The 23,639-nt window shown below is 37.9% G+C and overlaps 1 protein-coding gene across 9 annotated transcripts in view; it reads right to left on the reverse strand.

Annotated features, from left to right (window-relative positions):
- The window catches only part of KDM4C (lysine demethylase 4C), a 407,208-nt gene that overhangs the window by 174,492 nt on the left and 209,077 nt on the right, over positions 1–23,639 (reverse strand). For 8 of the 9 annotated variants that reach the window (XM_025281534.3, XM_044939894.2, XM_006076447.4 and 5 more), the window contains 4 exons: positions 21,591–21,784; positions 18,302–18,540; positions 15,760–16,073; positions 12,194–12,302 (listed from right to left, as the gene is read on the reverse strand). In XM_025281534.3, coding sequence (XP_025137319.3) covers positions 12,194–12,302; positions 15,760–16,073; positions 18,302–18,540; positions 21,591–21,784 — 856 coding nt within the window. Of the gene's footprint in view, positions 1–12,193; positions 12,303–15,759; positions 16,074–18,301; positions 18,541–19,058; positions 20,855–21,590; positions 21,785–23,639 lie in introns of those variants that run through there. The other variant, XM_044939899.2, reaches the window with a different exon arrangement.

Here is a 23,639-nt window from a genome sequence, read left to right on the forward strand (position 1 = left end):
GGCCACTGTGGAAAGGCCAGGACTTGCTGACGGGACCCAGCAGACGGGAAAAGCCATTGATACTGCTCCAGCAAATTTCCCTCTATGAGTCCCCACAATGATTCTGCTACTGGGGTTTTGCTCCAGTGATGTGTTTTGGCTCATATAGCACTATTCTCTGCTATGAAGAGCATGACAGCATCTGTTATCTTTCAGGTACTTGAGCAAAATTTCAGTCCTGGGAGGCATTATATATGGTTTCAGATGTCCTGGAGGAAATTGAGGGAGAAAAGGGTGAGAGGAGAGGAACCAGGCATGAATGAGCCAAGAAATTCAAAGTTGGAAACTATTGCTCCCATACAAACTATTGTAAAATTTGAGTGCAAACCATATTCGATGATTTTATGAATTGCTAAACTTCAAAGGTTTCTGAAGTTGTGTTCAAAAGTACAAATTAGAAAAAAAATTACAAGTCTTTTAGGTCTAATTTTACTGGGAAGAGATGACATTATGGGAAATTTAATTCTGTATTACAGTACCCAAAAAATGCTAATGTAATACTGGATAACAGAGAATTCCACTGTTTAAGGCCTAAAGCACTTAAATGAGGAGACATAGTTTTACTCTTTGTGCATGCCCTTACAATAACTAAGATGTCAAAATCATTTAAAAGGATACATCCCAACCCATTCAATATACTACTTTAAATAGCCATAATATTCCAAAGCACACTCCTTCAAAATTCCTAATACACGAAAGTACTCTGATACTTACAGTACACTTTTCAATCTTGAAAATACTTGTCAATGATACTTAGTGTACCTCTGGGGAGAACTTTTTCAAGGACAACTTTGGCATTACCACCATTACTTAAATTTCTGAAAGAACACTAGTTCATATTTCATATATGCATATATTCTCACAACACAGATGGATAACAAGGAGCACTATGAATGATCTACTCCATCAATAAAGAAGCCTGGTTCTTATCAGAAAAATTTATGTGTTCACTTCAACTTCTTTTATCAACACTGGGGCTATTATTGGAGGGTTGCTAGTGTGATAATGTAGAAAGAGTGCAAATTTGGGAATCAAGCAGAATTTAAAGCCTGTTTTCTACCAACTGCCAGCCTTGTGACCTTATGAAGTAAAATAGTGTCTCTGAGCTTCAGTTTCCTCATCAGATAAAATGATAACACCACCTATCCTGCTGCTGCTGCTGCTGCTAAGTTGCTTCAGTCGTGTCCGACTCTGTGGGACCCCATAGACGGCAGCCCACCAGGCTCTGCCGTCCCTGGGATTCTCCAGGCAAGAACACTGGAGTGGGCTGCCATTGCCTTCTCCATTGTGTGAAAGTAAAAAGCGAAAGTGAAGTCACTCAGTCGCGTCCGACTTGTAGCAACCCCATGGACTGCAGCCTACCAGGCCTCTCCATCCATGGGATTTTCTAGGCAAGAGTACTGGAGTGGCTTGCCATTGCCTTCTCCGACCACCTATCTTAAAGAATTATAAATAATAATTGCTAATAATGTATATAATGGAAAGCAGCATACTCAACTGTCATATCATGGTGAGGATGTTGTTGTTCAGGCACTCAGTCATGTCCAACTCTTTGCAACTCCATGGACTCTTTGCAACTCCATGGACTGCAGCATCGCTCATGTCCACTGAGTCAGTGATGCCATCCCACCATCTCATCCTCTGTTGTCCGCTTTTCCTCCTGCCTTCAATCTTTCCCAACATTAGGGTCTTTTCTAATGAGTTGGCTCTTCACATCAGGTGACCAAATTATTAGAGTTTCAGCTTCAGCTTGAGTCCTTCCAATGAATATTCAGGGCTGATTTCCTTTAGGATTGACTGGTTTGATCTCCTTGTAGTCCAAGGGACTCTTAAGAGTCTTCTCCAACACCACAGTTCAAAAGCATCAATTCTTTGGCACTCAGCCTTCTTTATGGCCCAACTTTCACATCCATACATGACTACTGGAAAAACCGTAGCTTTGACTATATGGACCTTTGTTGACAAAGTAATGTCTCTGCTTTTTAATATGCTGTCCAGGTGTGTCATAGCTTTTCTTCCAAGGAGCAAGCGTCTTTTAATTTCATGGCTGCTGTCACCATCTGCAGTGATTTTGGAGCCCAAGAAAATAAAGTCTCTCACTGTTTCCTGTTTCCTCATCTATTTGCCATGAGGTGATGGGACTGGATGCCATGATCTTAGTTTTTTGAATGCTGAGTTTTAAGCCAGCTTTTTCAACTCTCCTCTTTCACAACCTCATCAAGAGGCTCTTTAGTTTCTCTTTGCTTTCTGTCATAAGGGTGGTGCCATCTGCATATCTGAGGTTATTGATATTTTGAAAACTCCTTTTAAGAAAGCTCGCATATCTTTGTAAAACTAGCAGCCAACATGGCACCAAAAGGAATTTATTCCGAGCATCAAATTAAAGATAGGTGAAAGAGAGCATGTGAAACTCACTGTGTAACTGGGCAATACGACAGATGGTAGAGATTAAAAACAAAAATAAACAGTCCTTTGCCTTCAAGGAGTTCAAATCTTCCCAAGGGTGAAAGCTGCGGTTTCTTAAACTATTTCATTAACAACACCTGTATTAGAAACTTTAAAAATGGCCAAAACAAAAATCACTAAGCAAAGAACAACTAGCATATGTTGCAGTTTACCTGCCAATACATAAAGAAAATTTAAAAATTAGAAAGTTTCTCTTAGCTAAAAGCCAACATCGGTCATCTATATTAAGCACAGCAGAATCCTTGGACATTTTAACCCAAGAACTAACAGGGTATCACCTGGCAGATCACACAAAACAGTTGCTAAGGAGACAGAGAACTTTGTGCAGAGCAGCCACAATGCCAGAAACTAGAGAACCAGGGCATGGTATACACAAGAGAATGTTTGGAAACAAGACGAGGACAAGGTAGCGAGCGTTCACTCTGCAGTTCAATGTCCAAAGCCGTCAGCTTTTGGTTCTTCTTGCTGTTCCTCAAATATGCCACACTAACTGCCTTCCTCGGGGCCTTTGTACTCACTGTTCTCTCCCAAGAAGATTCTCACCCCAGATCTTTGGTTAACTCACTTAAAGGCATTATAAAGTATGTTTCCTCAAGAAAAGACCTTAAGAACTATAGAAACAGTTGAGTAATACTCAAAATGTCCATATATCATCACAAACCTTTTTGCCTTTGGTTTCTACTTTTCTATCAGCAAAACAAAAAACCCTAAACTTTTCAATCTTGAGAACGTTTACCCATAACAAAACCAAACCAAACATCAACAGTAAAACAATGGAACATCAGTGTAGAATTAAGAGGCCCATGATATGTACTTAGAAAAAAGCCACCTCATCATTTCCCTAAAGCTGGAAACAGAACCAGAAAAAAGAAAATGAATAAAACAATGCCATATAGAATTTAAATGATGATAAAGCGGGCTACTTTCTAACAACTCATTGGGAGCCTTACACATATTACTTAACAACCCTCTCAGCAGTGAAAACTCTTTTTTCTGAAATCCATGACAATGGTCCCCAAATGTCAGCCTGCAGAACTGACAGCCCAGAACTAAGTTTTTAATAGAGACAAAACAAAGCAAATGAAAATCATAAATAATTACAAAATTAAATTTTTAAAGCTACATTAATTTTGTAAACGTCATGCTTATTCTCAGTATTCATAGTTTCATAACCAAACTAATGAAACTAAAAATGCAGAAAATGTAGAACAAAATATAGGGTAATTCAATGGCCTTTATCATTAAGACATCATTGTCTCCAAGGAAAGGGGGCTGTGTACAAGTTTAAGGAAACATAAAGTTATATATGAAGATACATGAAAATCAAATATCAGCAACTTCATACATTTCAACCTAATACAATAACTCATTTTTCTAAAGAAGTGAATGAACCACACAATTATACTATCAAAGGCTGTTCCTCAGATATTTTCTACAAGACTTTAAGAGTAATAAGGCATACATGAATTCCAATAAATTAGCCTTGACTATCATTTTACAATACTAATGCTGTCAGCACTTACAGACACCTGATCATAAGACTTCAATAACAACCATTAGTTTCAAGATTGACTCCGAGAAGTACAGAAAGCAACCATGTAACATAAGTTAAAAAGCCAGCATGGTTTTGTGTAATTCAATCAAACCCTTACCAAGACACTAGCATAATAAGGGCAAGGTGTTTTTTATTTTTATTCCCTATACTGCAGAAAAAGTCAGGGCCCTTGGGACTCCAGTGGAATTCACTAACAGAAAAATCAAGTAATACAGAGAATGCCCATATATTATACAGCTGAGTGCTAGATAAAATATCCATTAAATCTGAGTGCCAACAATATCTACTGTTTTATGTCCACATAATGCAGAAAACACTGGCTGTGACCTAGCAACAAACATCCCAAGACAACCTGCTTAAAAATCTGCTGAAGTTGCTGTTTTATTGCTTAAACAGACAGAAATATAACTATGCTTATTATGAAAGTATAGCATTACCTCAAGCTAATAAGAACTGATGGAACAAAGAAGAGATCATTACGTACAAATTAATAACATTTGGAGCATGACATGCAACAATCATACAGCAGCATTTGTTTTTCAAAACTGTCAGAGGAAAAGATTTCTTTTTACAGAGCAGAAACACTGTTGGTAAGGAATACTCTTATACTGCGCTATTTTGCTTTTCCATGAAAGCGCAGCATGAAACAAGGGGACTACACAGTATCCTCCCCATATTTTATATATTATATTATATATATATATATATATGTTAGAATGCTGGACCTTATAGTTGACTTAAAATATTATGTTGGTTTCTTCCTATTATATTTTGATAGAATTAAAGAACTTTAGAGTTTGAATGAAACTCTGGGATCACTAATCCAACGATTTCATCATATATATATAAGAATAAACATATGATGAGCCTTAGGTTACATGACTTAGTTCTCCATGGTCATACAGTCATTAAGAGCCAGAAAGACTAGAAAGCAGATCTCAGATTGCTAACCATAAACAAAGTCAGGTATTATCTGCCAAAGCAAACAAATTAACATTTTTGATATTAAAAATAATTTTAATTTAATCTGATACTTTAACATTTTTAAAATGTGAATCAATAAAAAAAACATCATTATATTTGGCCAATATATCCACTTAAATCTTTGAAATAAAATTTTTTTAACAAAATGAAGATTGGCAAACTTGTACTGGGGGTTTCCCTGTGGCACAGTCAGTAAAGAATCTGCCTGCAATGCCAGATACTTCCTGCAAAGCAAGAGATGCAGGTTCAATCCCTGGGTCAGCAAGATTCTCTGGAGGAGGAAATGGCAACCCACTTCAGTATTCTTGCCTAGGAAATCCCACAAACAAAGGAGCCTGGTGGGCTACAGTCCATGGGGTCCCAAGAGTCAGACACAACTTAGTGACTAAACCACCACCAAACCTATACTAATGCTCTTAGAAAGCAGGGAGTTACAGCATGCCAGGGGCAGAACGGCATAATCTTCTTCCAAAATATCTGTCTGCCAAAGATAAAGCATAACAGCCAATTCTAAATAATGCTCCTTATTTGACAGATAATTGCAAAGCACCCAAAAGCTACCTTTTGCACCAACAGTACTAACAGTTACTGTATGACACAGTGTGAAGTTCATAAAATATCCAGGAAATATCAGGATACCCCAGAAAAAGATAAAAATCTCTAATAAAGTGAAAACATGTTCTTGAGAAAACATGTTAAGGAGCAATTTATCATTCAATTGCATTAGAAACACAAGTGTTTTCATAAAATGAGTGTGAAACCAAAAAACATTAGAGGAAATAATCAGATTTTGTTAGATGTGAGTTCCTGAGATTTTCCTTACTTAAACGTACTTAAATGTACACATTTTACTCTTCACAATACCTCAAAATCTAGCTTAAATGTGTTACTTTATGGTCAAACATCAAGAATAATCTCTAATTAATGCAGCAGTTTCCACCTCTTCCAACTCTATATTTAAATATTTAGTCCATTACTAAATTAATTATAATATTAACATAGATTGTCCGAAAAAATAAATTGCTGTAACACTGCCTGACATACACTTTTAATCTAACCCTCAAGGCATGCAGACTATACAGAAATAGGGATCAGGGTCTAAGCTGTCTTTAATTTCAAAAAGATCCTTAACAGCTCGTTACAGTACTGCACTTGCTGAAGTGATGATTTAGGAAGAGTCATCCAGACAGTTCAGATTAGAGAAATTCACAGCTACAACCAGGGTTTTAATCTGAATCTTGTCAGTATTCAAATGTGTAGGTGGGGTCACCTCTGCACTGGGTACACACAGTATAGATGGGTATCTGCATCTTTCAATCTTTCTGTATAAAATCACAGTTGAAGAGTTACAAATAAAAATTTGATCCAGGGGTGATGAGCTCAACATATCACCATGTTACTTCAGGATATCTGAAATGTCAAAAATCCATCCATGTACCTGTAGGTTAAAAGTCCTAAATACTCAAAGCCAAGGCTCATATTTTACAAAAAGGAAATTGAGGCCAGAGAGACTTGACAGAAGTTAAAAAACTTCTAAGGGACAAAGCCAGGGCTCCAGTCAGCATCTACTGTCTTTTAGTCAGTTGAACTCCTTCTCATAGTGGATTCAAAAGATTTTGTAATTGTTTCTGCTTTTGATGCTCTAGAGGCATAGAAGAAGTGAAGTCGCTCAGTCGTGTCCAACTCTTTGCGACCCCATGGACTATAGCCTACAAGGCTCCTCTGTCCGTGGAATTTTCCAGGCAAGAGTACTGGAGTGGGTTGCCATTCTGATTGGCCTAAGAGGCATAAATATGACAGCAGTCCTATGTTAAGAAGTGTTAGGGTACCTTTCTCTTATCCTATCCTCTTTCCCCACCCAAGCCAAGACCCAGGCAGCAGGATCTCTTGTCCTCTGCCTGGGGCCATAGTGAGTTTTGGTTTTTAGTTTTTCCCTAGTACACCCTTCACTAAGGGCTTAGGCTTTTACGAGTCCAGTTTTATGTGTCTGGGGGATCCTATGAGGTCTTAGCTCTGACTTCCCAGCCTCCAATCTAGTCCTGGCATACTGCTCCCCAAAGAGTGCAACATTCACTCTCTCCTACCCATCAGAATGACCTTTCACCCTGAATCCCCTCTGGATTTCTCTATTTTCTTGAAAGCTCAGACATCACCCTCCTCCTTCTCCTCCTAATCATATTACAATGAGGACAACAATCATCCATCATGTGCCAAACACATGAGCGCCTTACCCATGTTCTTTTAACCCTCCCAAGAGCTCCATGTGGGAGGTGCCGTTGTAATCCCTACTTGTAAGCACAGGTCCCGAAGCATGGAGGGTCACACAGCTAACCCAACACTAGAGTCGGTTGACTATGATCACAGACATGGAGAAATACAACCCTTCATGTGATTTTGCCTCTCTGTGCAAGTATAGAGGTAGATGGCCTAATTTATCAATTATTTCTGAGTGTTATATAACTGGTGAATTATCTGGTAATCCAGTTCATCACGTTCATATTCTCTTTAAAATATATTTTTGCCCAACATAAATCAGTTTACTATAAAAGCTTGAAAAGTTATCAGCATACAAAAGAGAACTAAAATCACTAATAACAATCTTGTATATTTTCTTATAAACTTTTCAACTTAACTTTCTAAATCTTCAGCAGAATCTCCATAGACAGCATGAGTATGTCAACTCAAATCACCACCAACAGACATGGAGATTACTGCATCTGCCACGGCCACATTCATAAGCTCTCCTGGTATCTGTGAGCTTTGTCCTTTACAGTTGCTTTAGAAACAACATTAGCCTTATCACTTCACCAAGGGGATTATGTGCACAGTAAGTACAAAAGCAATGAATATACTGTAAGTCAAAAGTAGAGAAAGTTGGAAAATTTATGTTGCAAACAAAGTAGTTAAAAAAAAAAATTTAAGTGGAAAATAAACACATACATGATACCTGAAAATTGTAAATCAACTATACTTCAGTTTTTTTTTAAATGCATACATATGTGCAGGAAGGGAACTTCAAAGACCAAACGAGGAACCATGAAGGGTAAGGCAGGGGGATGGATATTAATAAAATGAATGGTCAGAATATGGACGTCAATGTACAATGTTTATTAGCCTAACATCAGTTTAGGAAAAGCCCTGAGTTTGTGTCAGCACAACGGGTTGCTGATGAAAACTCTAGTCAGAAAAAGCACGCATGAGTGAAAAGGAATTGAATAAAAATGCCTTTAAACTGGGAAGGAAATACACCTAAGTGCACACACATGCACATCTACATACACACTGAGATGCTAGCTATGCAACTGTCCCAATGGGGTGTCGTTCCTCTGGGGGCCCTCAGGTCCCCAAAGCGCTGACCACATCTATATGCCATGTCAGCTTCATATTAACTTTGAGGACCTGACTGAGTCAGGTGATGTCCCCAGCTAATTAAAACGGTATTTTTTTGTTTTTATCTATTTATATAGAGAATATTTCCTGGACAAGAATTTCGGTTTTCCTTTTAACACGACAGCATATATTACATCACAGTATTTCACAATCTTTTATAATGGTTGATTTCAAGGTTACTAATCACCTGGGACTTCCTGCTTTTGGACCCACAGGTGGTTTAAGCCACACAACTCACCTTGGAGCCAGAGTGCAGAGACAAGAGCAAAAAAGTGAGAGTGAGGAGACAGACACACAGACAAATAATGAAATACAATGTAAGGTGACAAGCCATATGCTAGAGCTAAGTAAGCATAGATGGAATAGGACAGTAGAAGAGAAGTAAAAAAATGAGGAAAAACTGCTAAGAAACACATGAGAATGGTGCCAAGATGGAAAAGGGCATCACAGGTCAGGCAATAGTTCAAGGAAGTGCATGGAAGCATAAAGCAGCACAGATACTCAGGAGGGAAAAAAAAAGTTACGTGAATGGATGGAAGAGGTTCCACATTGAATAGCTGAGGGAAACGAAGGCAGTAAGAAGTTGGTAGTGGATTATGAGCAGCCTTCAAGTCATTTATCCTGTGTTGAAGCTGTAACATTAAGGGAAATGTGTGAGATTTGAGCTGGCATCTTTAGCAACCCAAGAAAAACATCACTGTGGCAGATTTCTGAGCTGCCCTCCCAGCCCCACCCCCAGGGTCCATCCTCACTCTGTCTTCTGAAGCCAGGCTAGAGCACTGTTCTCAGAGCTGCCTGACTCACCCATGCTGCAGACACACACCCCTCTTCCTACAGACATTCAACCACAAAGCTCTGAGATCAGACTACAGGAATATACCATTATCAGTACTGTTATATCACAAGGGGAGAATGCGTACATATCCAGAATGTTTCGAAACTAAAACCACCCAGCCAAACACTTCTCTTTCAAGGCTGTTTCAATTCAACATTGTATAATTAGCTTAAAAAGCAGGAAAACACAGAGACTATCAATCCATGTTTCAGGATCACCTTGTGCAGCTGCCTGACTTAAGGAAAAAGGTAAAAGAAAAACACTTCAGTTAAAAGAAAACTAGAGACAGATTAATAACTGCTTTTAAACTATAAATAATATATACATGGTATACAGTTCAGATAATTTTTCACCACTCCCCTCAAAAAGAACAAAATTAAATACTAGTTTATGTAAAAATTTTACATTCTAAAACATCATTCCTTTCTTAGGTATCCCCCTCTGTTCAGGCCCTCATGTTTTTCTGCTAAATATGGAAAAGCTTCTTCTAGGAAAGAAGAGGATGAGAGTCGGAAAATCCTTGCTGATCTTGTAATTACTGGATCTGCCACCAATTAGGATGATTTCTTCAGTTCCAAGCCATTTGATTATCAAAGAACCACTGCACTGTCTTTTGAAAGGCGCAGCCAACAGGGGACTCTTATCTCTCAGCTGCCCATAAGCTCCCAGAGGTGCTGGGTCAGTATCCTTCCCCTCTGCTGCTTTTCTGGAGTCAAATGCCAGCCCCACAGAAAGGTTCATTCAACAACAAAAACACTGCTGTTCGGAGATGCAATTTCTCAGATGCTCCAATCTAGATCTACTCATGCTCGTGCCTGGCATACATACCTACTTTTGTAAGAGGAGTGCAGAAAGAGTCCAGTAGTTAGGGTAGGAAATTTCCAAAAGAAGCTAGATTTATAGTTGTGTGCTCCCAATGAGCACTCATCCCACTCTTCATCACTTTCTAATAATGACACTCCCAGTTGTACAAGACACAAAGGGAGATGGCTAAGGGAAAAACATTCAAGTTCCCAAAAAATAATTTGCCCCAGGACACACAATACTCTCCATTCTCAATTTAGAAGCTTGTAAAAAATCTTGAGCCATCACAATAATTCTCTGATTTTTCCTTTCAATTCTCAGAAATCCCCAGAGGACCCCAGGAGTTCTTAACATATAAAAATAGAGGGTGAAGCTGCTGCAAAAGCTGCAATCACCAGTGTATCAGCAAGATATTTAACCTCAGACCTTTGAGATCTCCCTGTTAAACCAATCCAGTTAGAAATTTTGCAAGCTATAGTGATCAAAATCAGAACTGCTTTCCACGGAGAAACTCTGGACCAATTTGTGATGATTCACACAGAAATAAACTTTCCAGGACGATAAAGAAATAGGAGAAGGCAGTTTTCCTTATGTATCAGGACAGCATATTCCCTTCCAAGAAGCTCTGCTGTTGTTATAGGCTATAATGGGGAAGGGTCAAGAAAATTCATGAGTAATGCACAGTGAATATTAATTACTTTATACAAAAAAATTCTTTATTTTGACAATAAGGAGAAAATGGTTTGTGTTGGATACAATAAAGTTGGAGAAATAAAAACTGAACATGATGACATATGGAAATAAAGGCAAATGTGTTTAATTACTTTTATTATTCAAGGCAGAATTCCATCCTGAACTGGTGTTATAGACACTGCTACCATCATTATTTGATCCCTACACTGATAAACTTTTTCCTCCTAACTAAACATGAAGCATAAAAGAAGACAGTGAATAAAAGGGAAAAAAAATCTGCTAAGGGTATGTACTCTGATAAACTGGATTTAAACTAGATGGAAGTCTGAACCCAAGATTCATGTTATTCCCTTGACAGCATCCCCACAGACAAGGACCTTAATTAACAGTTTCTACCAGTAAAGGATAACATCCCAAAGGGCTTTTTACAGAACACCTGCTTCACCTGATCCTTTTAGAGATTAAAAAAAAAAAAGACACCTTATGAAGCTATGAGACATTGGAAGGAATAAACAGTTGGTCAGTGGTCTGACTGAAGAAAAAGAAAAAAAAATCTTTTGAAAAACAGAGAAAGAGAGGTAAAGAGAGGTAAACCACACAGACAAATGTTACATCTAAGAATAGCAGCTGGTTGTAAATAAAACAACTTCATGCCAAGCCCCATTCGTATAGTCAAAGAGGAAGGGTGTTCCATGACACACCGGGTGTAACAGGATACAGAAGTCCTGCATGTAGTTTCTGACTCAGATGGTGTGGATAAATTTAAAGAAGTCAGGTTAAAATCAGAGGCAATGCAAAGAAATACAAAGCATGTTAATTCCATGATTTGATACTCTGAAAGAAAGGACGTCAACTTCTTCTGGCAGGTCTTAAGGCAAATGTCAGAAACAACCAATTTACCCACCAAATAAAAAAGGAAGACTTTAACACTGCTTGATTATGTGAAACAAGTATGTATCCCTAAAATCTTAGTTCTAAATAAACTGTGTGTTACTCAGGATCTCCTTAAGGTATATATTTGCCACTTGGTCAGATTTCTCCTCTGCTAAGTCACTTCAGTCGTGTACGACTCTCTGCGACCCCAGATACAGCAGCCCACCTGGCTCCGCCGTCCCCGGGACTCTCCAGGCAAGAACAATGGAGTGGGTTGCCATTTCCTTCTCCAATGCATGAAAGCGAAAAGTGAAAGTGAAGTCGCTCAGTCGTGTCTGACTCCTAGCGACCCCAGGGACCGCAGCCCACCAGGGCTCCTCCGTCCATGGGATTTTCCAGGCAAGAGTACCGGAGTGGGGTGCCATTGCCTTCTCCGATTTCTCTTCTACCAGGCAGTTTTTTTTAGAAAAGTTTGTTACAACAAACTGACAGAATAAATTCTGAATATTACACAGTTTACATGGAATAAATACTGAAAAACAATGCAAGCTCACCTTCATCACTCGTTGCCTGCTGCTTCACCAGGGTCATTGGGGATCTTGCTGGAGGCTTACTAAGTGGGTGGCGCCAACTTTTAGCAGTTTTGGTTTCACCTTCTGTTCTCTGGTTACAGAACATGAATAGGGGAGAAATATTCACCATTAAAGACTTGTTTTAAAACAAAAAAACTATCATTACAACGACTTACCACAAATTGGACTTCCCTGGTGGCTCAGACGGTAAAGCGTCTGTCTACGATGCAGGAGACCTGGGTTCGATCCCTGGGTTGGGAAGATACCTTGGAGAAGGAAATGGCAATCTACTCCAGTACTATCGCCTGGAAAATCCCATGGACAGAGGAGCCTGGTAGGCTACAGTCCATGGGGTCACAAAGAGTTGGACACGACTGAGCAACTTCACGTTCACCACAAATAAATTATAAAGAACTCTTGTACTTGTTTTACCACCTGAGAAATTAAGTTTGTTAAAGAAATTTAAATGGCAAAGTCAACAGAAATAGGAGCTATTCTGTTAGTAATTTTACTGGCAAAGGAATCACTGAACTATCCTTTCATTTCATATTAAAGCACTACCTGTAGTGCTTTATTATATTAATATATTAATATATTAAACTCGGTTGTTAGAGAGTTTTCAAAGTCCTTTAAAGATAATCTAAATTTAGGACTATATATTCATAACAATCCAGGACCATGGCATTTGGTCACATGTGACTGTGTGCTTTCTGTCTTCAGGAGGCAATACAGCCAAAGTGAAGCTGTACTCTCTTCCTTCCGCTGGAAAATGAATCCTCACTTCTCTGAGGACCAAGAGGAAATCACACGTTGTTGTTGTTTAATATGACACATAACCATCATCCTGAAACCACTAAAATTCTATGTCAAATCTTTTGTCATGAGCTGCCTGGACTACATTTTTCTTTCAAACGTAGAGGAAAAAGTCGTTTGCATCCTGACATCTTTCAGAGAGACTCTGTTTACAAGCTTTCTCATCCATACAATCAAAAAAAAAAAAAAAGTGGCAGAGTTGCTAGTTAAGAGAAAGAGTTCAAATCCAGTGTGTTTGCATCAGTGGTTCATGCAAAAGAAAGGAGTCTCGTAAATTTCCCTAACGCTGAAGAAGCAGCACTCGGAAGGAAAGAAACTATGCTAACATCTGACACATAAACAGGCTTATGAGAAAATGTGTGACAACACTCTAATCAAAGCAGGGTTCACAAAGTAATGATAGAGAGTGAGATTTGCCTGTGGTTTATAATAGCTAAAAATGAATGTGAGAAATTATAATTTAGTCAAAAATAAGAAATATTTATTAAGCCCTTACTATGTGCTACACTGCTTTAAGAGTAAGCTAGAGCAGGAAAAATTTCTACCAGGTCCCTGCTTCCAAGGAGTACAATATAGATGGGGTAGGCCAGAGGCAATAAAAAAGTAAAAAGTAAATATTGGGTTGCTGTTATTGTTTCAGTTGCTCAGTTGTGTCTGACTCTTTGTGACCCCGTGGACTGTAGCCCGCCAGGTTCCTCTATCCATGGGATTTCCCAGGCAAAAATACTGGAGTGGGTTGCCATTTCCTTTTCCAGGGGATCTTCCCGACCCAGGGATCAAACCAGCATCTCCTGCTTGGCAGGCGGATTCTTTTACCACTGAGACACTGTGGAAGCCCATAAACATCAGGTACTATTAAGTAAATATGCAGTAATAATAATAATAAAAAAACCGCATGAGAAAGAATAGAAAAAGATGGGGAGGAGGTTATTTTATGTGGGATCATCAGAGAAGGCCTTTCTGGTGTGAAGACATCTGAGTGGAGTCTTGAGAGCAATGGCAAAGCAGCACATTTAGCTCTCTGGGAGAGGAGCATTTTGGACAGCAGGAATAGCATGTAATGTGTGAACGTGCTAGGCTCACTTGATGTTTCCTGAGAAGGATGACTGAAGCTGACTGCTATCAGCAAACACACAGTATTACACTCGATACTAAGAAACACTGGTCACACTACACAAAAATGAACCAGGTCTGTATGACTTAGAAGGACTTAGAAGTCTGACAAAATGGGATGAGAAGAGAACACCACACAACTATTTCTGACAAGTGCAAACCAATTCCTCAGCCCTCAACAACAGCACTTGCCTTCCTGGCCAGTCAGGCTTTGTTCAGTGAAATGATAAAGATGAAGGTTAACAGTAAGAGAACAGAAAAGTTATTTTCAGTTCCATTCTAGTTTAAAGAATCAGACCAAATAAAAACAGGCATTTGACTTATTCATCAGTCTAGAATCCCAGTATCTATCCAGCTACAAATAATCTGTACATGAAACTAAGTTGTAAATTTTGTTTACTGGTATGTGAATACTATGTTCAAATTTCTCAGCTACCTTTTCGAATAAATTAGATCACAACTTTCTGTTTCTCGGGTGTTTCTGAGATATATTTTATACTTCAGTAGGACAAGCATGCATAAAAAATGATAAAAAGTTATTGAGGGAAATTAGGAAATTATCTACATTTTATTGGACATTTTAAAACTACTTATACATAGGGCATTCCAAATTGATGTCTTTATTTACTCTCTCTTGCTACTCAAAAATACAAAAGGCTTCTTCTGAGCTAAAATGAGCAGGAGCAATCCAGAACTGGGTCTGTTCAGCAGCAGCCAGCACAATTGATCAGCTCAAACATTTGAGGCTTCCCTTATTCATCCACCTGAACTCCTTTGTCAAGTTGTTTAGGTCAAAAGAGGTTACCAAATTATGACAATCACAACACACAATTGTAGCTTGGCTGATATACTCGCAGTCAGTTTATGCTGAAAGCATATAGTATTAACATCATACAAGAACATAGGAGAAACAGGGAGGCCTTCTGCAAAGGGTTAGAATGAGGAAGCTGGAAATCAAGAGGGATCTTGAGTTTTCCAAGTGGCAGAAGGCCTGGTTCCAGCATGGGTAGAGACAGAAGGTTCAGCCTGGTCCTAGATTCAGAGTCCATGAGGCAAGAATCAGGGAAAAGCATAACCAGAAGAGCACTAATGTTAAAATAGAGGTTGAGAGAAGCCTAGGACCCAGAGATATTAAGCACTGGCATAAAGAGGTGAGAGTCTTGCAGGTGAATTATTTCCAGTCTGGCTAATATTGCAGGTGACAGAACCATTCTATGTCTTGACTATATCAATGTCAGTATCACTGTGCTGTCCTATCCTAGTTTTCCAAGGAGGTTCTACTGAGGGAAACTGGGTATATAAAATCTTGCTACACTACTTCTTACCACTGCATATAAATCTACAAAGATCTCAAAACAAAGAGACTAATGTTAGAAAAACTAAAAAAGAAAGAAAATTAAACCCCAACACAAGGCCACAAGTTCCATGTTCTCTGAATTATCACCAGGTTAGCCAGAGCTCGCAGAAAGCTTACCTCCCAGTCATTGAAGGAAATAGATTAAGACCTATAAATGTAAGATGCTATTTCTGCCCTACAGCAAGATTTCCATGCATAGCGTGCTGTTTTCAGAAAAAGCCTTGACAATACAATAAATATGATAAAAATTGACACTGTCACATACACTGGGGACTTTGAAGCCATTTCTCTGGCCACTGGGGACCGCTGGGACTTCCCCAGGTTCAAGGCCACTCCCACGGCTTTCCACATCACTCTCTTCTCCCTCAGTAAAAGCACTGCTACTCTCTGCCACAGAGGAATATGACTCAGGTGACTTTGGCCATGGAAGCTTGCGTGGCTCCGATTCCTCAGATGTCACTTGGCCACTAAATATGGACTCGTCAGCCTCGCTGAGATTTGAAGGTGGAATTGCAGCACAAGTTTGTTCAGCCTCAGCTTTGATTTTCTCTGCTACAGATGTGTTTAGGCAGACGTTTCCTAAGGAGTAAAACAAGAGCCTGTTAATAAATGTTACAACATATTATTGCTAAGAATTGTTAAACTGTTCTCAACTAAATGTCTATCACCAAACATCCCCTCTAAATTTCCATTGAAGACCTGAGTGGAAAAGGTCACCAAAGCACTATGCAGCCTTTGTAGTTGCTAAGGCAGCAAAATAATATATTTACTGACAAAATAAGGGATTAAAAAAGAGGTTCTAATGTAAACCAGTGTCCAAAGCCATGGCAGTAACAATACCTACCTAAGCAATAGCAATTTGAGATCTTTCCAAAAAATAAGAATTTAGTTCAAATATATGTTACTGATGAAACATTCCAACTCAAGAGGATGTAAAACTGTACAAGTCCATGTAAAACACATGTAAAACTGTGCAGGTCCAATAAAAATGATTTCTTAAACTAATCCTGCACAGTACAAGGACAGCACAGAAACGAAAGGAATATCACACATAGTTTACTTCTACAGCTTGCTCCCTCTCTTAGGCATACACAAGTGTGCACCATTTTATTCACCTATCGCATAGTAGCTCAAACACTGCACCATGCCAAATCTTCTATTAAATGCTCTGTCAGGTCTTAAAACCCAGAAGTCAAAATGCTAGAAACTAGGTAGCAACAGAACAAATAAAGCTGTGTACCCTTGGCTTAAACCACTCAGTAGTTCGTAAAGTAATCAATTTAACCCAATGTACTTGGAAAAAAAAAACCATGGTGAGGGACAACGAAGAAATATCTGTATACATTACATAACTAGGGATTTTTGGTGGCTCAGAAGTAACGAATCTGCCTGCCAATTCAGAAGATGAAGGTTCAACCACTGGGCTAGAAAAATTCCCTAGAGAAGGAAATGGCAACCTACTCCAGTATCCTTGCCTGAGAAATCCCAGGACAGAGGAGCCTGGTAGACTACAGTTTACAGGATTGCAAGAGTCAGATAGAACTTAGCAACTGAGCATGTGTATAATGCATAACTGGTCTCTGCACTTCCCTACCTTCTTCACTTTATCTTCCATGCATTCATTACAAATCAATTCAGCTATCACCTACTCCCAGAAACCTTGCCAGTTCAGCTTCCTGTCTATTTTGGGTCTTTCCTTGGTATGCCATCTTGATAGTGGTACTTGGCATACTAGATAGGAATTACATATTTATTTGTCTAGATATCCAATTAAATACAAACTCACTGGGTAAAATGTCCATGATTTAAACTCTATTAACACAGACATTTCAAGTGCAAAAGGAAATAAGAATGGAGAAGAAGCCAAGGACTGATTAATTAGAACAATGATCAGGACTTTTCTTTTACTCTAAGTGGAATAAGAACAAGAAAATGGTAGGGCCAAGACCTAAGCTGACTCTTTTAAAAGGATCACTACAATTGCCAAATAGAGATCTGACTAGTAGGGTTGACTAGAGTGGACACTGGAAAAACAGGAAGAAGGCACCTTCTACAACAGTCCAGACAAAGATAACACATCTTGAGTGAAGAGAAAGCATGGGGATGTCTGGATTTGGGAGAGCGCCACAACAGAAAGACAGAATAGATGAGGGGAATGAGAGTGAGACAGGAATTACCAATAAGCACCATTAGAAAAAGGGGAAAATCTCCCACAAGTATTAAAGAGGCAGAGCATAAAAACAGTTTCAAAGAAATATGCTACAAAAAAGGGGAAAAGCAAATCAGTTGAGATTTATAGATGATGGCTTTGGCACAGAGAAACAGCCAGGGGACTATATATGTCATTTCACAGGACTGAATGATTTTTGATGTTACTTTGTAAAATCTTAATCTTTATTTTCTTCTTAAAATTAATTTGAAAGCTAAGAATCTGCAAAGAATTATCTATAGTTGGTTTTCTCTATTCCATGTGAATTTAAGAGAAGATTTCCAAAAATGTATTATATATTGTAAATTGAGTTGCACCAAAAAGAAAAATTTTTTTTTCTATTTTAGAATCTTCTTTTTTATTAAATGAAATAGGTACTGCTGGCTATTTGTCTTAAAATTTCATTACCCAGAACAGTGGTACTTCTGGCTTTTATAACACTTCCTTGGCCTTCTAGTTCAGTTACCTCATAGCTTTAGATAGCTTACTGGTTAAGCTCTGTGGAAAAGTAAGTTATCTGTCCTAGAAAACACAGACTTAAGGAAGATCAGCAACTACCTACTACTAATACATGAAACATAATCAGCTACTTTCTCACCTGAGAATCTGATATTATCTGACAAATTATGATCCAGCTGCATCCTGCTAACAGAGGCCTCTCCCTCTGAAGGTGCTTCTGTGTTTGCTAGTTTCACTGCTTCTTCTGGCTTTCCATCATCCTTCAGATCACCTGGATCCGGGTCAGGAGTGGGTCCCTCTGCGTCACCAACTATAGCTGACAGTTTCTCATCCTCCTCATTCTTAGGCCTCTTAGAGTGAGAACTAGTACACTGGAAGCTATTAACAAGAAAAGCTGTAGTCAGAACACAATGTGGGCAAAGGACAGCAAAAAATATATACATAAGCATTATTTTCACTTATTGAAAAAACAGAATAAAAAACAGGTTTTTAATTGTAATATACAAAGATAATCTCCATGATTAACAGATCAAATTTTAAACTGAAATGTTAACAATAGTTTTAATAACAAATTACTAAAAATTAAAATTAAAACAACTCTAAATAATTGATTATTAAAACACTATTGGGAAAAAGTCACTGTTGAAACTTTATATGGAGAAGGAAATGGCAATCCACTCCAGTATTCTTGCCTGGAAAACCCCATGGACAGAGAGCCTGGTGGGCTACAGTCCATGGGGTCTCAAAGAGTCAGACAAGACTGAGCAACTAAACAACAACAACAAAACTTTATAACCATATTAAAAGAAAGCTTAACATAAAAAATAAAGTGAAAAATCATGACACAGGGATAAAACCAAACAATATTTAGATAATAAAGAAAGAAAAAGGAAACAAAGGGATTCCATAAAGCTGTTGTTAAAATTTTAGTAGATTATTTACATTCCAAGGTGACCTGGTGACTGTATTTGCCTGTTTCATATAATTCTGAAATATGCATGAAAATCATTAAGATTAAATGTCAAATTATCATTAGCTGAAGAAATTAAGAGAGGAAGAAGGCTAACCACATGTATTTAACATCTTATATCAATGTACTATTTATTTTCAGAGTGGACACCATTTTTATATTATTCCACTTCTAGTATTTTTCAGCAAGTCACTTCATAGCTTTATTGTAGATGCGTTCTGTTTATGACACAACATTTCTAACACTTTCATTTGAGAATAGCTATAACTCAAACTAAATCAACATGTATTTCAGAGTATGTACACACACACACACACACACACACATACATACACGACATTAGTGTTATCCTATAGGAAGTCCCCATAAGATAAAGGGAGTAGCCAGGGATAACCTGGCTTTGGTAAATTTGCTAGAAGTAACAGTACTGATATCATCATCACTTTTACTGAAACCCATGCAGTGGTCTATGTGGAATATTACATTATGAATAGCATAGCACACATAAAATTAAAAGGTTGACATCTTTTTGAGATTTCAATGAATCATTCCCTTCATTAGATTTCCTTAGATACAGTATATTACCTAAGGGAAATCAGCAAACTCAATGATCAAGCCAGCAAAGGTGAGCATAATAAGCCCCTCAACATTAGGCTTTCTAACTGGGTAAGTAAAGACCACTGATTATTTTAACCTACTGAAAGACACTTCACATCTGTTCGATGTCATATCTATGTTCAATGTCAACCAACAAGGACCACTGTGATTAGTAACTAAGAGACCAGATTATACACCTAAATTAGAGTGTTGTGTATTCTATCCATTAAAAATAATTCTCAAGACATTCTATTGGCCATTGAACTGAAGATTGACTACTGTCTCCTGCAGCAAATTTTTTTTGGCAATGTGGATTAGCACCTTTACTCTCCAAATCAGTGTTTCCCAAACTTCTCAGAGTGCATCCCACAGTGAGTTATACACTTCAGATGATGACACGATACACACACACTGATGCTGACACATGTCATGATTAATACTTACCATCACCTCATGGGAAGGACTACGACACATTCTACTCTCTTTAACTTCCTAATTTTAAAATGCTGTTCCTAACCTATTAAATTGATTTGAAAAGTGACAGTTTGAAAATTCCTGCTGTAGACTATAGGGTGAAATAAGAACATCTGGGTTGTAATTCTGCTACTACTTCTGTGCCTCAAGTATATCTCTTATAAAATGCTGGTTTGATTCCATGTTCTTAAGGTTCCTCCACTCACTAGCATTCTAAAATAGCAGAAAATAAATTGTCAGAGGAAAAATAAGAGAGAGAGAGACAGAGAGAGAGTCAGAAAATAAACATCAGAAGTGTGGGCAAAGATTTAAAATTACAGTGTTTTTTGGTTAGTAGCTAAAAACTGGAAAGAAGCTACAGGTCCAACTACAGGAGATTAGATAAAATACATGCAGGCATTAAAAATTTTGTAGCAAATCATTCAATTACATGAAAAAACACAAAACTGGTCAAATTACTAATAGAGCATGGCCCCAATTTTGGAAAGGTATATAATATAATAAATAAGAAATATATATGTAAAGGATATATACAAAATGTTAACACTGGTTATCTCTGGATTGTGTGGTAATGGGTGATTTGGGATTCCTTCATTATTCTTTTCCTTATTTTACAAATTTTCTCCAATGCACAAATATTACTTTTACAATCTGAAAGAAAAACAATGAGTAATATTGGAGAGTAAAAATACAACACAAACCTGGAAAATAAGAACCTAAAAAGGTTGCCTGAGGACCTGAGCGACAAAACACACTCCCAGTTTAATGTGTTTTAAGACAGCAAGATGACCACGACAGGCCTAAAGGCTTTTGAGATGGCCCTGGCCACAAAAATGGAATGTAGGATACATTACACAGAGACCACCACGTTAGAGAAATACCACATGCTCTGACTGACATCTTGTGAAAGCACAAAGCCGAGTGTGCATAATGCAGCAAAATATCAGCTCCCCAATGAGGAAAGTAATATGAGATGTTTGACAAACGAAGAAGAGAACTACCAAAAGTCAAAATCAGTAGCCAGATTAAAAAGTTGGAAACCAAGTTACTGAAGCTGACAAAAATAAGGATATGAGTAGACAGCACCCGTAAGACTTTAAATACATTCGTGTAAGGGGTTTAGAAGTTCTACAACTGTTCTATTTCTCATGCACTGCAACACAACAGACCTTTCTTTTTACATTTATTTATTTATTGCCCTCTATTTATTTATTGCACTTCCAAAGAACTACAAATACTTTGCCTCAAATTTTCAGTAAGATAGTAAATAAACATACAATGATTTAACAGAAGAAAAGCAAATAAATAGTCTTTAAGAACATTATGCTCAAGGACCCATTTTAACTGAGTAACCACAAGTGGGATGGGGTGGGGACAGGATCATTACCTCCTGGATGCTTTTCTTACTTTCCTCCTCCTCTGCAGCCATGCTTTTACTTCAGGGGTGGATTCTGGAGTAGGCCTTGTGTGATCAATGGTATATATATCCTTTCCTTGTTTCCAAAGCTGGTATCTGTCTGGTTGAAATTTCCTCACAAAGATATCCATAGAAATTTTCACCATGTCTTTCCTGCAAGTGCACTGAAACACAATGGGGTTGGAGTGCTTTAGACATTTTGGTAACTACATAAAGTCACACTGAGTTGTTCTTTGAGTGTACCATTCATGAATACTTAGTCACTACATAATTAAAAATAATGTTTTATATTTTCAAACATTCAGTGAGTAATAAACTCAATTTCTCCTGAATGGAGGTGACAATCTGTATATTCACATCTATAAATGAGAGTAAGATGTTAAAATGCATTGCATAGTTCTTGGAAAGTGTATCAAGAACAACTGAAAGGAAAGAGCACACATTTGAAAGCACACCTGCAAAGAAGGAATACCCTTCCAGCACAAGGATGCCTCGCTGCACTGAATATTATACAAAAGAAAATCTAGGTTGGCAATGAATAAAAGTAGCGAATAAATGTGTGGTTAGAATAATTTAACCAATAGATTGAAATAAATTTTCTCCAAGACACATATTAATCACCTTAATGTTTATTAACAAATACACTCTCACAAAGTAACCAACAATTAGGAGCAAATAAACAGTCTCTTCTACATCATATTACATGAAACACCCAGCATCATCTATACAATCGTATCCATTAGGAAGAACAGTATTAAGGTTAGAAGTTCAAAGAAAAGATTATTTTGAACCCACTAGAACTTCCATTCTCATGAATACATAGTTAGCAGTCATTAGAAAGTTTCCTATAAAGACCTCACACAGGTTAAAGTGTGTCCAGACTAATACTCCAGGCAGGCAGAATTTAACCAGTGAAACAGAGGTAGTCTCAAAGATGGAACTAACATACCTTTAATCTCCCTTACACACCTGGCAACAGACTGGTTGACTCAACAACAGACTTGAAACTGTAAATCTTTCAATACTTTGGGAAAACAATTATCTCTATGCAAATTAATTTAAAATTTCCTAATAACCTCCCATCCAAAACTTCCTCTACAGAGTTCCAATCTTGACTTGAAAGTTCAAGAAAAAGGGAAAATCAGAACATTTCAGGACATGGCTAATAGTCTAATGTGCTGAAAAGCAACTTCTCCAACTTCCAAAAAAATTCTGCTGTTATGTTATGATAATCCTTCTGTTCTCCTATATTCACAATCAACATTTCCTAATCCCTCCCTTCCCTTTGACCCCTAGAAATCCAGTCTGTCATCATCTACAATTAGCTCTTCACCTACCTGCATAAATCGTTTTACCAGGACACCTTCACTGTCAGACTCTGAAACTTAGTATAACAAAGCTAACTAATTTCCCTGCTGCAGTCTCTCGGAGCTCCAATTCATCTTCATAGCTGTCACTTTAATCTCCCTCAAATATCTCATAATCTTTCATTTCCAAGTTCAATACTACTAGTATTCTGCTTTGCCTTTAAAATAAAGTCTAATGTTCTGAACCTGGCATTCAAGACCTCTTAAGCTTTATCTCCACTAGTGAGACATCCAGGTTTCTCTTCCACTGCAAGTCAAATGAATATTCCTATTCAACCCCAAAGCAGAGTCACTATGAGCCTCCTTACCTCAATACTTCTGATCCTACCACAAAGCCTTCCAGCTCACCATTCTGCCATCCAAAGAAAATTCATCCTAAACACTGAATGCAAATTGTACCAATTATCCTTCTGAATGGAGTACTATTTATCTACATCACTGCTTTCTATTATTAGTTAAGTACAGGCAGACTTCATTCTATTACACATTGCATTTTATTGCACTTTCCTCTAACACACTTTGCAGATAAACTGCTTTCAACAAATTGAAGGTTTGTGGCAACTACGCATCAAGTTAATCAATTTTTCCTACAGCAGTTTCCAACAGCAGTTGCTCTCTTCATATCTCTGTGTTACATTTTGGTAATTCTCAA

The sequence above is a fragment of the Bubalus bubalis genome, chromosome 3 (genome assembly GCF_019923935.1).
Source record: "Bubalus bubalis isolate 160015118507 breed Murrah chromosome 3, NDDB_SH_1, whole genome shotgun sequence".
NCBI lineage: Eukaryota > Metazoa > Chordata > Mammalia > Artiodactyla > Bovidae > Bubalus > Bubalus bubalis.